The sequence below is a fragment of the Thunnus thynnus genome, chromosome 15 (genome assembly GCF_963924715.1).
Source record: "Thunnus thynnus chromosome 15, fThuThy2.1, whole genome shotgun sequence".
Classification (NCBI taxonomy): Eukaryota; Metazoa; Chordata; class Actinopteri; order Scombriformes; family Scombridae; genus Thunnus; species Thunnus thynnus.
The window spans coordinates 9,093,966-9,110,327 of record NC_089531.1 but is presented as its reverse complement, the minus strand read 5'-3'; the positions used below and the strand labels follow the sequence as shown (position 1 = coordinate 9,110,327).

The following is a 16,362-nucleotide window of genomic DNA, read 5'->3' as shown; positions in this document are numbered from 1 at the left end:
TTTTACTTTACAGTCATTGTGAATGTTTTTCTTTTCTATACATAAATAAGTTGTTTAACTTGTACCTGAGAATTCCTACGGTGCTTAGACGTATGGTTGCTCTGAAGAAGGGAACATATGTTCAAATCAATAATGCAAAGAGTCTGCTCTCTCCTCTGGACAGCGGCCCAATGCTGCTAGCTGGTGCAAAGCACAAAAATATGCTCACAAATACCCACAATTACAAACTGCAATGATCTGTTGTCAATGTTATGGTGAAAATTTGTCATTCTTGAACAACAGTTGAACAGAATAAAAACTAGAACAAACAGTTTGTATGTTCAATTCACGACCTCTCACTGTTTAAACACTGAAAATAGTTTATTTGTCTTTATGTCATTTAACACATTACATCAAAGATATTACACTGGAGTAAAAAGTTCAACATGACCCGAGCTCTTGCATTCATTTAATTTCACTTAGCTTGACATGCACAACTACTAACTACTTTTACTTCCCTCCTGGATCTCATGTGATGTGCAATCTCTGTGTTAAACTCTTATAGAAAAAAAATTGTCCTCAAAAATCTGTATAACAGAAGAGGGTAAAGTATGTCCTGATTCAACTCAGACAAAATGCATTTGCAAACATGTTCCTGCATTCTTATTTATCTTAATGTTTTGATGGCTGGCCTGCAGTGAACTGTACCTTTCTTAAACTGCAGCATACTCCAAAACACTACATTCTAGATAATAATAATATTAATAATAATCCCTGCAATCCATCTCGACTGTGAGAGGAGGAACACAGAGAGGTATTTTTTTTCCCAAGTGCAACTCTTTATTCATCAGAGGCACATCAGAAAATGAAAGTCTTTGAGAATAGTTCTCGGAAATGACTGTTACAAATTCTGCTGGGAGACAAAGACCGATTAAAAACTCATTGAACCACTTATCTGGAATATTACTTGGTAGGCCACTTAAATAAACAAAGTGAGTTAAGGTGGATAGCTTTAAATTTAACTGATAACAAATGGGATGGATTAAGGCGGAAAACTTTTACAACTTTTAACAAGTTGACAAGATACTCTTATTAGTTTTTTTTTCAGAGCTTCATTTAACAGCTCTTTCGTTTTCAATCGACTGAAAACGGGATTAGCCAGTGAAAAGCAATATTTCAACAGTTGATTGTTTCTTATTTAAGTTTAATATGCTTGAGCTATGGGCTATGCAACATACACGTCTCATAACGCCACAATGTTTCACAGCGTCATTTTATTAGAAACTAAATTGATTATAGTGACCAAAATGAATTTCAGCAACGGATCACATATGGTGCTTTCACAGTCTTCTGGAAAGCACAAACTGCCCCATTGTTGCTTTCACCCAGACCGGTTTTAATACTTTCATTATAAAAAATAAGTCGGCTAAGAGCTACATTATGTTACTCAACAGTGAAGCCGAAATAATTGAAAATACACTCACAGTTATTAAAGAGAAGGATTATATGCTTTTTTTAACCACAGATGTCACATCATGGTACTTCTTTGGTGGAGAGTTTCACAGTTACACCCTCTCTGCTTAGCCATGAACGCAGCACGATTCCTAAACGTTTTTTTAGTGTGACGTCATGTTGTGTACAGCCCAGCCAAGATGGCTGATAGCATCCCGTTAAATCCGGTGCGGAAGAACTCGAAGAGAATCCCGTATTACAACTCAGCCAGACCTTCAAGGTATGGAGGGGCCAGTTTGGCTGTTTCTTCGGTCGAGTACTGAAGAAACAGACATTTGTCCAAAAAAAACATGTTTATGTTTCGCTGTCTCGCTTTGCTCCCCGGGTCCGCGTCTGTTTGCGGATATTGGCTGTTAGCTTGTGTTGCTAGCACTGCCTTCGCATTTTCTGCTTTGACAGCTTTCTTGTTTTGCTCTCTCTCCCCATCGTCCTCAAGGCTAAAATGTCAACTATTTAATCTGCCTTTAATAGTCCAAATGTATACAACTAAATGTAGTGACAGATATCTTTTGACTACTGCACCCCTCAGCCCCGTCTGGCATTAAATTTAAAGTAAATGACAGCTACTGTGTGTTAAACCAAGTTCGTCATATGCTGTAAAACTTGTGCTGCATGCTGTAGTCGACATTCACCAGCCTGTTCATTTTTCAGACTGGACGATGATGAGCTAATAAAGCCCTCAAGGTGAGGATTGGACAGGAAGTGAAGTAGGCGCATGACCAGGTACTTTTAAACCTAGTAGGAGGCTGTTAATATTTATAATAGTAAGTGAATAAGTGTAATTAGTTGCCCACAGTGGCGGAAGAAGTATTCAGACCCTTTAATTAAGTAAAACTATCAATACAGTAATGTTAAAGTACTCTATTACAAAAAAAGTCCTGCATGAAAAATCCTTAAGTAAACTCAAGTAAAAGTACATAAGTATTAATAGCAAAATGTAGTTAAGATATTAAAGTAAAATTACTCATTTCATCCCTCTGACTGATATTTTACTAATATGACATCATTAGATTATTAATACTTCAGTGTGTAAGCAGCATGTTACTGTTGTAGCTGCTGGAGGTGGAGCTAGTTTGTATTACTTCATATACAGTTAGCTAGTTTAGTCCAGTGGTTCCCAATCTAGGGGTCAGGCACTTCCAAAGGGTCACCAGATAAATCTGAGGGGTTGTGAGATGATTCATGGGAGAGGAAAGAAGAAAAAACAAAGTTCTGATACACAAATCTGTGTCCATTTTTGGGATTTTTTCTCTAATTTGATTTTTGGTGAAATATTGGATCATTTGAACATTACTTTAATAAAACCATGTGAGAAGTTTAGAGGGAAAAATCACTATTTGGTGGAGCTGTTAACAACTCATAGACATCTGAAATGTGACCCCGACTACACACTGCTTTTTGTAAGATGTCAAAAGCCGAAAAAGGTTGGAAACCACTGGTTTCATCTTTAACAATGTGTTGTATTTTTAAAGCTTGTTATATTATCCATTGTGTCAAATCTGAAAAGTAAAGCTATCAAATAAATGTAGTGGAGTAGAAAGTATAATATTTCCCTCTGAAATGTAGTGGAGTGGAAGTATAAAGTAGCATAAAATAGAAATACCTCAAATTGTACTTAAGAACATCACTTGGGTAGATGTACTTAGTTACTGTTGCCCACCACAAATGTATTTGCCACAATTGGCTTTGCATGTAAGCATCTTTTCCTAAGTTGTGATTATTTTTATCTACCTCTCTTCTCTGCCAAAATCACATTTAAACTCACATTATAAGGGAAACACCTTTGCCACGCTGTTTTCCTTTCTCTTACTCTCAGTCATAAAATTCATGTGACAGTTTATTGGGCCCTGTGGGGAACTTGTCCAACCTCATTGTGGAGGTTAGACTGCAGGGTCACAAATGAAGCTTTTTCTATTGACACTGAGGACGAGGGTTTGCAACAATGCCTTTGCGGATCAGGACAGCTAGCAACACTATTTTTACAAACCAGCCCACGTTTCCGCTAGTTTGAGAGTTGAATTGTTATGTAATCAAATGTGGGAGTTGCAAGGCAGGGATCACAGTGGCTAACACAACTTGTTTGTAAGTTCCAATATAACTCTCCAAGATCTTCTTTGGTGGTTGCTGGTGACTCACACGTTGGCTCGAGTGCTGCGGTTACTGAGTCCAAAAACCTCAAGATTTGATTTGCAGGTTTATGTCCTAATGTCAAAATTTATTCAATTCTTGAGTTACCCAGTGGCGCTGTTTTGGTGTTTTATTTTTATAGTCCTTGTAGTTTGTAATCCCTTTTTTTCCGTACTTTTCTGGGAACTTCAGATTATGTCTGTATCCTCCTGTATTTTGGTATTCACTTTTGCATTTCTTAATAAACTTTCTTTCTGTCTTGAGGTCCAGTATTCCAGTATACCACCAATATCTTTGAGAGCCAACTGAATTACAGTTTACAGCTCATAATTTCAGCCATTTTTTTGCCTATTCTTTGCTGGTCATGGTCCTTCTCATTGTAGATATTTATGGGATTAACCCACTCTAATAGTCAGGTGCTCCTTGATTCTATACCAGCAGAAACAGGGACTAGAATGAACTAAATTTACCAGGTGATGGCCAGAACTTTGGGGTTGGATATGCCAGGAGTGATTCAAAATAAACTTCTAGAGCCATTTCCATAATCTGCCTCTTGTTGGCGTTAATAACATGTTGCTCGAGAATGAATGCCTCAGCAAGAAAGATTCTTGAGTGTCACATGGTTTGAACTCTGCTGCTCCTTTAGGCCACTATTAAGAGTAGGACCAACTAAGATTTTGTCCAGAAAGCCCTCATACCCAAATTAAACCAGACATTAAACCAACATCACAGGAGGTTTATTTAGTACTTCAGTGTCTTTTTGGCTGAAGTTGTTACAGTAAGTTGTTTTGCATTAGTGGCATGTGTTCACTCACTTTATGCATGAATGCAGTGTTTGTATGAGTGTATGTTGTGTGTGATTATGTTTCAAAAATTAAAGCACATGATCCTCTCATTCCCAACAAAGTCACATTAGGGGGGAAGGTTTTACAGACAGCTTCCCAAATCAGGATTTGAAGTTCCAGATTTAGAAATGTATCATCATCTCGGCACCAAAAGCCTTATTTTGTGCCATATTGTCAGATGTTAAAAAAAAAATCCCCTTCAAAGACTTGTAACACAATTTTGGTCTGACCAATGCAAAAAGTTTCATGTATATGCAAGATAAAGGTTCAACTATCGGAGGTAATAAAATAGGCAGCTTTGTTCACATGTTTGTTTTCTGACAGAATATTATGTCGGACTTTAACTCTGAATACGGAACAGCGATTGTATTAAGTTATCTGTAAGTTAATTTTTGTGGCTGTATCCAGCTTCAGCACAGTCCGGCTCCTCGTCGTCAAAAATAGGTAGTTTTTCACAACTTCATCCACGATAGTTTCCCAAAACAAGCTCAAATGGAGACGGTACACTGGGAGATGTTTTGACTGTCCATTGGCAGCTCTGCCTTGTGTGCAGTAAATTTGCAATGATCGACATAACTGACTCCAGCGCGTTTGTTTTATGATCCTCGCACACCGGTGTGATATAGAGGATGTAGACTTGATGAGGAAAAATGTTTTGTAAATGAAAATAAGCCTCAGTAAAGACATATAACGCCGCTCAGTCTTTGCTAAACGGCTGCTCTGCTCAGTGTGATTGGATGGGACGCATGCAATGCATTCTGGTTGTCGTAGGATTCCCCCTTAAGAGCGGTTAGGAGAACCTACAGCTTTTTTCTTAGTTTTCTCTGGTCATCGGACGCCAATTTTAAAAATAATTGCACATTTCTACTACAAAGGTGACCTAGTTTTAAGAAACCATCGTTCTCACAGCGGTGAATTTTCCCTTTAATACCTGATTTTGTTTTTCTTCATCATTAATTGGCAATAAATATTTAACGATAAGAGGATCTACCAAAGTGAAATCAGTCAGGTCATGAGGTTCAGCAGATTTAGAGGGTACTGAAAGAGTTGCAGTTGCTTTAATTTATTTAATATATTCAGAAAACAAAAGTATATTGTTGTAATTACTTTTGAAGCTCAGAAAATGGATAAAATTTTCTTTCTTTTCAAAACCAGAGCGTGAAGCTCCGAGCAGCATAGGCTCCGCTGCACGCCAACGGAAAGAAGGCTGCTTTGACTTTATAGTAACCAAGAGAGCAGCTCTTCTTATAGTAAACCTGATATCCCCTTTGCTACTCAATACTCATTGCGGTCTGCAGTAGAAGATCTGTCACATTCAGCTGTGTTTCAGTAGAGGAATACTGATTTTTACTCATTCAAATATCAAACTTATTAAAAAAGACTTTCATTCAAGTTTCTATTTTCAATTTTGTTGTTAGCACCAGTTTGTTTTGTTGTAAGACACTGTGGTTTGTTTTTTCTGTTTTGTAATTGACATCCTCTCTTTGTGTGTTTCATTGTTTAACAGAGTAATATATGAATTCCTTCGTGTGTTATCAGTGAGCCTGGGTTTATAGTGACTTAGCGGTCATTGTGAGCTCGTGTAGGCTTCTCCTGATGAACAGACGTTCTCAAGTCTTTAGAGGGGCCTCATGAATAAGACATTATCTGCTTCTCAAGAGTGTTTCCAGTGTCTTTTTAAAATCTGAATAGGAGGTGTACTATACAGTACTTAGTGATAGAGGAACGGAGCCAACTGCTCAGACTAGCTTTAATCCATGCTATTCTTCAGTCTTTCACCAGGTTTTGCACATCTGGTGCTGTGAAAAGAATTCAACCAACTACAAAGTGTCCGCATTTGTTAGGCTTTGGTCACACCGCCTGTATATAGATGTGTGTGTGTGTGTATATATATTTGTGTATTTCATAATCCTTGTAGATCAAGAGAGGATCTTAATGTAATGAGTAGAGTCATTTCATTCACCTCAAGGGAATATTGTGACATCTAATTAGACATGCAAAAGACTATTTTCAGTATTGGTTAATCTGCTGGTTATTTTCTTGATTAATCGATTTATTGTTTGGTCTGCGAAATATTAAAAAACTGTGAAAAAATGGCACTTACCATTTCTTAGAGGCTACAGTGATACCTTTGATTAGCTTGTCCAACCAGCAGTACAGAATCTTAAGATATTCAATTGGCTTTCATACAGTATATGTCAAAGAAAAACAGCAAATTCTCACATTTAGGAAGATGGAACTAGAGTGGTATTTTAGCTTGAAAAATTGTCAATTATTAGTCGATCGACTAATAGTTGCAGCTCTCTATCTAATATGTACAAGGCTGGAGAACAGTATGTATAATTGTATAATTCCTCATTAGAAAATAGTGCGTCCTGCTGAACAAAAGCTTTCACAATTCTGTGTTAATTTTCTTTTTTATTTTACTGTACTGTGTCCTCACAGATACTCTCTAGAAGATGAGCCCTCTAACCTGGATGAGATGCCTCTGATGATGTCGGAGGAAGGCTTCGAGAATGATGAGAGCGACTACCAGACGCTGCCCCGGGCCAGAGTCAATCAGAGACAGAGAGGCCTTGGCTGGTTCCTCCTAGGAGGATGGAAAGTCCTCTGTGGCAGGTATTTATAGATCCATCACATTATTGTTTGTCATATGATTTTTAATGACTTTACTCAAAGAAATTATGCACAGATCAACAGCACAGTCTTATATAGCGCTTCATTTTCCTCTTCTCAGGAGAGATGTTGGCTGTAACCCATTTTTAGACAAACAGAAGCAGAGATAATTTCTTAAGAGATTTTCTATTTTCTGCTACATAGTTTTACCACATGAGTAGAGTGTCCCTGAGAGCTTTGAATATTCATGTTAATATAAGATAGCAAAGTTATTACTATTATTAAACAAAATGATTTAAGACTTTAGAAGTTGAAACCTATCTATTGCATTGATTTACTGATATAAATAGCACAGGATATTAGATGAAGTTTTATTGAAAAACTGAAGTCCAGTATAGTCCATGAATGGTTTCCAGGTCAGAGACAAATACAGATAAATTACTCTACTGTTTTCACAAAATTGCCTTATTTCGATAAGTTATTGCACCTCCGTTTGGATCTTTATTTGCTCTGAAAGTTGTGTTTTGTTATTCAGTAAATTTATGTGTAGTGTATGTTGTCAGTAAGTATGCTTGTGATCATCAGTTTGGATTTCAAACGCACTGGTAGTTGTGCATGAAGTGCAAAGAGAGGATAAGGGCATGTTTTTTGGTCGAGTTCCTCGATGCGCATCATCAGTCCAAAAAGATTTTCAGGTCAAACAGAACGGTGCGGTTTATCTAGCTAATGATTAATTTGACAGGTTTTGCCCTCTAAAGATGCTCCTTTCTGGCTAAGAGAGGAGTGTTTGTTTATGCCAGAACAATAAAGTGTAACATTTGTAAACAAATGTTTGCGCAGCACTTCATTGGCGAAACAGTAATATTTACTTTTGCAGAATATTGCGTATTCATCGTCGTTTTGTTGTTAGCGGTGCATCTCCGGTTGAAGCAGCATATTGATCCCCCCCTCCCCATCCCCCCCACTAATGAACAAATCGGATTTTTCACAGCTGACCAGTTTGATGCTTTCCAGTAATTTTATGTGTGCTTTGTGTGGGATTATAAAACACAAATAATTCACACTGAATAAGCCCTGACTGTTCAAATGGCATATTATTTAAATAGCATTCATTTGCTCAAATAATCTCTCTTATGAATCTGGACTCGGAGTGCACAGAGACAGAGAACATCGTGGCCAATACAAACAAGACTTTTTACCAAAGTTGATTTATTTAGTTTTATGTTTTGCCAACTTGCTTAAAAAGTGGAAAAGCCAAGTCGATCAGCATGACGGTATACACCGACACTCTCCCTTCTCTCCCCCCCAGGTGCCAGTTTAGGTCATGCTCACATCAAGCTGCTCTGATTGTAATTTACCCCCACACTACAGCATGTTTGCATTTCATGGAGATATTCTAGATAAGCCCCGATGTAGTCATTAGCAGGTTGATAGAAAGTCAAATACTTTTTTAAAAAGTAAATGTCAATCTACAATCATCTCCACTCTCTAATCTCTTCTTAGAACTTTGATGGTGTCACGCTAATGATAGAGGTACACAGGAAAAATAATGGTCCTTGCATGTTAGAAACAGTCAACTAGAGGTAAAACTAACAAGGAAGAAAGAATAAATATGTTTTACATTATGCCATACAGTATGTTTGCCTGCATGCATGCAGCTTGTCTGGTTCTTGACATTAACTGACTTATTCAGCTCTGAAATAAGTTGGTTAACGAGAGCATTAGCAAGGAAATTCCCTCCTGGAGAGATACTAACCTTTTCAGATCACTTGGAGCGCTAGAAATAAAGGACTTCTTTATAAAATTGTGTCAATAGAAGCCTTGAAGATCTAATTAACACTGACAAGACCACAGATATAAATAACATCAGTACTGTAGGATATAGCAGGGCACAGCTGTGGAGTTTATTGGCCACAATTAAGGAGAAAATTAAGGAGAGATGAGATTGTTTCATTGCAAAGTCTTGATATTTGTTATAGATCATGTGTTTGGTCGTGTGCGTCTGTCTGGAGCTAATCTCGCATACTAGTGCACCCATCAGCTTAATATTTTTTGTGCACATTTATGACTGTATGCTCAAGGACATCTTGTTGTTGCAGTGATTCACAGTTGTTGAAAAACCTATTTTATAACACGTTTTATACAAGCGGCAACCTCTGGGGCTGAAAAATGAAGCTGATGCGGAAGTGCTAAAAACTGCAGTTCCTCGACTGGCCACTTGAGGCTGCCTCCAAAAGCGAGTCAATCCCCATAAACCCCCATGTTAAAGTGCTTTACGGCAGAAATTAACATGTTTACAGCCTGGAACAGAAACCGGTTTTGATCTCTATCGCTAATTTCCCCTTTCATGACAACTGTAAGGGGGTAAATTTTTTTTATAACTCACCCGTTTAAATTTTATTTAGCCGTAAAGTTATGCATAATTGAGGACGTGGCTGCTTTGAGTGACAGGTCACTAGCCGCTAGGTGGCTTGTTTCAGCAACCAGGCTTCATTCGGCCGCCTCAGCTCCTCCTCTTTGTCCGTTTTGGATTAGCCGGGAGTTAGGCGACAGCTGTAGCCGCCCACTTTGAGCTTCTAAACTGCTCTTCAGAAACCATTGGGTGCTACATCCATATTTTTTATCCTCTCAACCAGCTGGTAGGGGCTGTAAGTGATCAACAACCGCAGCAAAAGACATTTCCGGCAATCGGCTAGGCTAAAAACATGTCTGTTGCAGGCCACATTTTGGCCTTTGTTGTGGCTCAAAAACTGACATACATAGAAAATTTTGGTCTCATCTTGAACCGGAGCATCTGCAGATTAAAACCATACCTGATATGTTATGAATAAATGTCTGCCATCTTGACTGTTCGGGAGCTGGGAGGGACAATTGAGTGAGATTCAACTCTTCTTTGTTTGGGAGGGGAGAGGGAGGTAGAAAGAGGTCTTATTTTGTATGGTATATTACAACAAGATGTTCTAGATAAATAACACAATGTTCTTAATAAATAATGATGTTTAAATTGAGAAGTTTGGACTTATCCCGTTTATTGTTACCTTATTAAGTTTACAGTTAGGCGAGCCCAGTTACAATACCATTACCAGACTATACCTTAGACACACCTGGTGGAGATCTGCACTCTACTGAGTCATTATTTAACGTTTTTATCAAGAAAAATCCAGGAATTTATTGATATGTGAATATTAATAAAATGGATGAAAAACATTTGGGGGGACAGTAATACAAAAAAATCTGTGTTATTAAAATATAATTAACATCAGCATCTTTTTATTTATTTTCTTTATTTCAACTGATTCTGTGCCTGATGAATCAGGAGCTCTTTCTCTTTTTCCCCACTTTGTCTATTTTTGTCTTTTCATTTCCTATCACTAGAAGCATATTTAGCTCTGTCCTCCCCGTCAGAGGGCTCTGTTTACTGTAAATTGTGGTGAACTGCGGTGTCCTCTGGCAGCAGGATGCAACAATTACTTTTTGGCATTTCTACATTTGTTGGATAACTCAACAGTTAAAATGGATAGGAAATGAATGGAGACAGAAAGAGACAGAAGTATGACAACAAACATCCTGGGCCAGAATCAAACTGAGGGCACGGCCATAATATGGTATGCGCCCAAACCACTTGGCCAACAGGGCACTTTGGATACAATAATGTTTAAAGAGTGACTGTTGAACCCATGCGAAAATCAACCAATATACTCTAAATAAAGAATCTTGTTTTTTGTGAAAGTCAGTCAAAACGCCAAGGATAATACTTAACCTGTATATTCCTTTTTATTATATCAACTAAACATAATTTATTGCTTGAGTTCCCTAATTTGTGCAGTGTACCTCTCCTTCCCTACCTAATTCTGCCGTAGCTATCAGGTGAAAAAATCAGTCTGTCTGCAGCTGCATAAAAGCAAATTCAATCAAAATTCACATGCGTCAGTCGGTATCTCTCACTATTTGTCTTGGTTATTATAAGTGTCTGAGAATGTACCCAACCAAACTAAACACAACCACGTATTTAGCAACATTCGGTTGGTGTTATGCATTTACCCTGGAACATGTCAATGTTTTCCTGTCTCAGCTGCTGTGATTGCCTGGCCCATATATGTCGGAGGAAGAAGGAGCTAAAGGCCAGGACGGTTTGGCTCGGCTGCCCGGAGAAGTGTGAAGAAAAGTACCCCAAAAACGCCATAAAAAACCAGAAATACAACATCGTCACCTTTGTGCCTGGGGTGAGTCGGCTTCCAGAGAACAACACTGACCTGTGACCCATCCTTCCTCATTTTGCCAGAATACACATTTTAAGCTCTAATCTTTGGTTCAAAGTACAGCAGTTATGTCTTTTGTTGAGTTTATGTTCACGCTGTTATTGACTTTTATAATCCCCACAGTGGCAATTCATGCTTCTAGTTAAAATATGTTGATCTTTACCGATGAACTGTATGTAAAGCGCAGTAGCATTCACTGGATCTGTCCTAATTGTTAACTGTTCTGACATTAAGTTAAGGGTTTACACTGTAGGGGACATTAGAGATCCATTAAGTTACTTATTAAAAAGCAAATGGTTCCATGATTAACAGGGGTTGCCTTTTGCACGAGCTATAAAATGTCAACTGTCTATTAGAGACGTAGATATTCTCATCGACGGTGACCAAAACGGCTGTTTTTCCTCCCTCCACTTTGAATTATTAAATACACACAAATTGAGTTTAGCAGTGTGCATTTTTCCCTAAAGGTCAGGAGGTTCATTAACTGTAGAGCGTCGTTCATTGATCCCATTGTCTCTGATAATCTGTGACTAGACGCTAGACTCTCATTATTGCAAACATTATTCAAAATTTGACCTTAGATGAATAGAATACTAAGAGATCCTTGTTGATGGATAGCCCATTAGCAAAGAAACCTCTCTAAGTCACAGGTGGCGCTCCGGTATGTGTGATTTTATGGTAAATTCCTCTGACACAATATCTGATTCTGTTAAACTCACCCAGGTTTTATCAACAGAAGGGGCCTGTTTTTCTTCCTCCTTTATTATTGTGGTCATCTGTCACGAAGGTTTATTCTGCAGAGTGTTGCAACCAGCCAACACTGTACCAAGTTACCCTCTCACATGAAATCTGTACCCTGAGTGCCATTTGAAAAAGAAGTGTCAGAGTTTCCATTAGGTTAATGTAAAGTTAACAGCAGTAACATGTATCTTATTCCACCTTGGAACATGTACAGTAACCCATCCCGCCTGCTTTGTCGTTGCTGCATCCTCTTTGTCTTCTCTGGCAGCTGTCATCGTCTTTGACTCGCCTCGTTGACACGTTCACTCACCTCGCTTGAATCCTTGTCTTCTGTCCCTTCTCAGGTTCTCTACCAGCAGTTCAAGTTCTTCCTTAATCTCTACTTTCTGGTGGTGGCCTGTTCCCAGTTTGTGCCATCGCTGAAAATCGGATATTTGTATACGTACTGGGCACCTCTGGTAAATGCACATATGTTTTTACTCTGATTTGTATGAAAACTATTTTGATCTTTTCAAAGCATTTCTCCTTTACATTGTGCCATTAATGTTGTTCATGTGTATTTGTAACTCTTATTATTTTTTATTTAAATGTCTTTATTGTGATTAATAAATATCTACATGCAGCAAAAGCCTGTTAAAGCTGAATCGATTAGTTGAATAATTGATTAGTCGATGGAGAAAAAATAATTTCTAAGTGTTTTGATAGTAATTTTAATAAATTAAAGAAAAAATTCAAAACATGCTCTAGTTCCATCTTTTTAAATGTGAAAATTTGCAGCTTTTCTCTATTTTATATGATTGTAAATGGAATATTTTTGGGTTTGGGGCTGTTGGTCAGGCAAAACAAGTTGTGATGTACTATTTTTTGACACTTCATAGACTTAACAAATGTTTTATTAATGTGAAAATAATAAGTTGCAGCTCTAAACCCAATGCATCACCTTCACGTTAACACAGTTCAGAAGACAGTTTAAATTAAATTCCTGTCGTATTAATTATCGTTGTAAAATCCTTCTTTAAAGAAATAGGTAAAGGCAAACAGTTTGTGTTGTTGTGACGTCATTAGAGAATAAACTTTAAAATATTTTTTTCAGCAATTGACAGAGTTTCCGATCACTATTTTTTTTTATCAACATTTAAAGTCGTCTATGTTATGATAATGGATTCTGTTATTAATGAAGCTTTGTAAGTGATCCTGATGTGATGGATCCTTTTTTTGTCACTCAGGGTTTTGTGTTAGCCGTTACGATGGTGCGAGAGGCCGTGGATGAAGTGCGACGCTACCAACGGGACAAAGAGATGAACTCTCAACTCTACAGCAAGCTCACAGTGCGAGGTTAGTGAGTGGAAGTGAATGAAATCCGCTCCGCGCTCCTCCTCCTCCACGGCTGTAACTGTTTACCGACATTATGATAACGGATATTCCCGCGTATAGTCGAGCTCTCCCCACGCAATTAAGAGACGGCGCTCCACTGGATCTACACTTGTAACAGAAGTCATTCTTCTTGCTGTAATTGCATTGATTTTTTTCTCTCGATTTCTCAAGACTGTATGATCTAATATGCGTCCCTTTGTTGAATGTGTGGTAAATCCCCTTGTGTGATATCTGTGACCCACGCTGAGGATGTTGCTTTCACACCCTCATGTGCATGTATACACTTATGGTGTGCTTGTGAGCAGAGCAGAAGAAGAAGGGTTGCAGAGGATATTGAGGCAGTATAATCGAGAGTGACCCTATGTGCCATTGTTTTTGTCCATGGCTCAGACCAGAGATGAAAACAGAAGGGTATTACATTATCATGCGGGAGGTAATCAATCTGTTAGAAGGTGAGAGAGAAAGAAGAGCAAGAACAAAAAACTGGGTTGTGGTTTTAAGAGTCAGCGTCATTTTCAAGGGCCAGAAATCAATACCCTCTTTTTTTATTTCACAGCTATTAAAAAATTTACTGCTACATCTTAAAAGAATTGCAGATTAGGTTGGTTCTCTGTTGCTGTCAGTCTAACCTGTTTGTTTCTTCAGGTAAAATTCAAGTGAAGAGTTCGGACATACAAGTCGGAGACATGATTATTGTTGAGAAGGTAAGGCTACAGTGTCTTCCTTAGATGTCTTTGCATGCAAGGATTTTAAAGGGATCACTTTTTGGCAGCTTCCCACTACAAATGTTTACTACCTGACATATGTGCCCACATGTAGTCTGCCATTTATTTAACATGTATATTGTGAAAAGCTTTGGGTTAAAACACAAAAGACTTTTTATCAAGTAGAATTTGATTCTATTTTTAGAGTCTATTTCATTCTGCTTTTGAAGTGTGTGCCCTGACATGACTACTTCTTTCTAAACTTAGTTAATGGGAGGAAGCTCCTCGAGTTTGAGCTCATACACTTGCCTCTTTCTCAAATTTAGTTTTTCACATAATTCACATCATTGATTGAAACACATCAGTTCACGTTCTTTCCACCTCCAAAGAAGAAAAAGGGGATTTTTTTTTGAATGGTAGACTAACCGCTTTAAAGTACATAGAATAACTATCTACTCTATAACTGGATTTGAATGAACAGCAGACTGTGTTTGTTGTTTTGTGACTGTGAAACTGATGATACACTGTTGATACTATAAAGCTCTCACTCACCTATTTAGCATGTGATCTTGGGATCTTGGAAAAGTTGAATTCCCATTACTGTGTGTTAGACTATTTAAAAAAAACCTGTTTCTCTTTCACTCTCTGGTCAAGGTATTGACCTTGTTTAATTATTCAGGAAGATTCAAAGGGCTTTTGCTACAGTGCTCAATAACACACCACCATTTGCACTCTTCTTGTGTGTTTTTCTTTTCTTTTTGTAGAACCAAAGGATTCCTGCAGACATGATATTCCTGAGAACATCAGAGAAAAATGGTGAGCAGGCAAAGCGTTGGTGTAACTTTATCAATGTGAAGCAGGACAGTGCTGAAAAGACATATTCATGCTCAGCAAAACTCCCCCCTGGAACGATAAAGGCTTTAAAATGAAGAAAAATACTGTCATATACTTAAATTTATCTTTCAAATAGATGAGATAGTAAGCTAAAAATAAGAAACAGACCGAATGCTATACAGTTGAACTTTATCTGCCCTGTGTGGCACCTTTAACGAACGGTGTCAAGATCATTTGGGTGAGAAATGTGACTTTTCCCCATACTTCCAGTCCTTTGACATCATCCGATCAAGGCGGCCTGTGATTCATATGATTTATGTCACATTGTCCGGGTGACTGATGATGCAAATTCCAATTAATCAATGAGCTGCGTCAGATCCTTGCTCTTTTCTGAGGGGCATCGGGAGGAAATGTTCTGAGGACATCATTTCCATCAATCTTTGATGTGCCAATATGCTTGGCAGGGAGTTGTTGATGTCTTTATGCCTCTAAGACACACACACACACACACAGGCACACACAGGCACACACAGGCACACACACACATACATACATACATAAACACATCTTTGTCTTTCACACTCACCGTCTCATACTCTTTGTCTTTCATATACTCACACGCACACACACACATATCTCAGTGGTGCTATATGACAAGCTGAACTGCCATTGCAGCAGAAGGAAAGCATGAATCATCCTCCTTGTGTTAATGTTTTCCATCATACTTAACTCTCCAGGGATGGTTTATAGCTGCCCTTTACCCTCTCTGTCAAATAGTTGCTCTCATCCATCAGTTTCATATGTAATATTACCTCAGATCAATACAGGTCACGACTGCTCAACGTTTATTGGACCTTGTTTTGGCCACAGCAGCCGCAGATGCTTTGTGTCGTGCTACAAACTCTGAATGTACTACGCTGTTGCTGCTGCACGTTGACATGCCAGTTTATTACAGTAACAGTACAATAATTTTATACACTGAATGTGTTTTTAATTTATTAATTTATGATAATGTCTCACCAAGATGTGTGCCAGTTAAACATGATCTGATTTCTGATGATTTCTTATACTTAACCTTTCCACTAAATTGATCAAAACAGACTTGTTTGTTGGCTGAACATTGTTTAAACCTAAGGTTTCCAGATATGCCGATATTTATTGCTGAGTTTCATTGAAATATGTATAAAATAATGCTAAAACGTGTATAGTTGTTTAGATTTTTTTGATGCAGCAAAATAAAATATCATCGTAGATTTAAATATTCCAGTTTATAAATGTGATATTGCTTCAGTGAAGCTTTGAAATAAGTAACATTGACCATAATGTTTTGTTCCATGTTGTGGGGAAAAAATGTTTCATCTACGTACTAAA

General features: G+C 38.0%; 1 protein-coding gene across 3 annotated transcripts in view; it reads left to right on the top strand.

The window, feature by feature from the left end:
- Positions 1-1,592: 1,592 nt before the first annotated feature.
- Positions 1,593-16,362, top strand: part of atp9b (ATPase phospholipid transporting 9B) — a 47,750-nt gene continuing 32,980 nt past the window's right edge. The window contains exons 1-8 of one of the 3 annotated variants that reach the window (XM_067612331.1): positions 1,593-1,711; positions 2,143-2,175; positions 6,909-7,082; positions 11,152-11,302; positions 12,424-12,537; positions 13,306-13,414; positions 14,099-14,157; positions 14,922-14,973. In XM_067612331.1, coding sequence (XP_067468432.1) covers positions 1,632-1,711; positions 2,143-2,175; positions 6,909-7,082; positions 11,152-11,302; positions 12,424-12,537; positions 13,306-13,414; positions 14,099-14,157; positions 14,922-14,973 — 772 coding nt within the window. In that variant the 5' untranslated portion in view covers positions 1,593-1,631. Of the gene's footprint in view, positions 1,712-2,142; positions 2,215-6,908; positions 7,083-11,151; positions 11,303-12,423; positions 12,538-13,305; positions 13,415-14,098; positions 14,158-14,921; positions 14,974-16,362 lie in introns of all 3 variants that reach the window. The other 2 variants (XM_067612334.1, XM_067612332.1) reach the window with 2 other exon arrangements.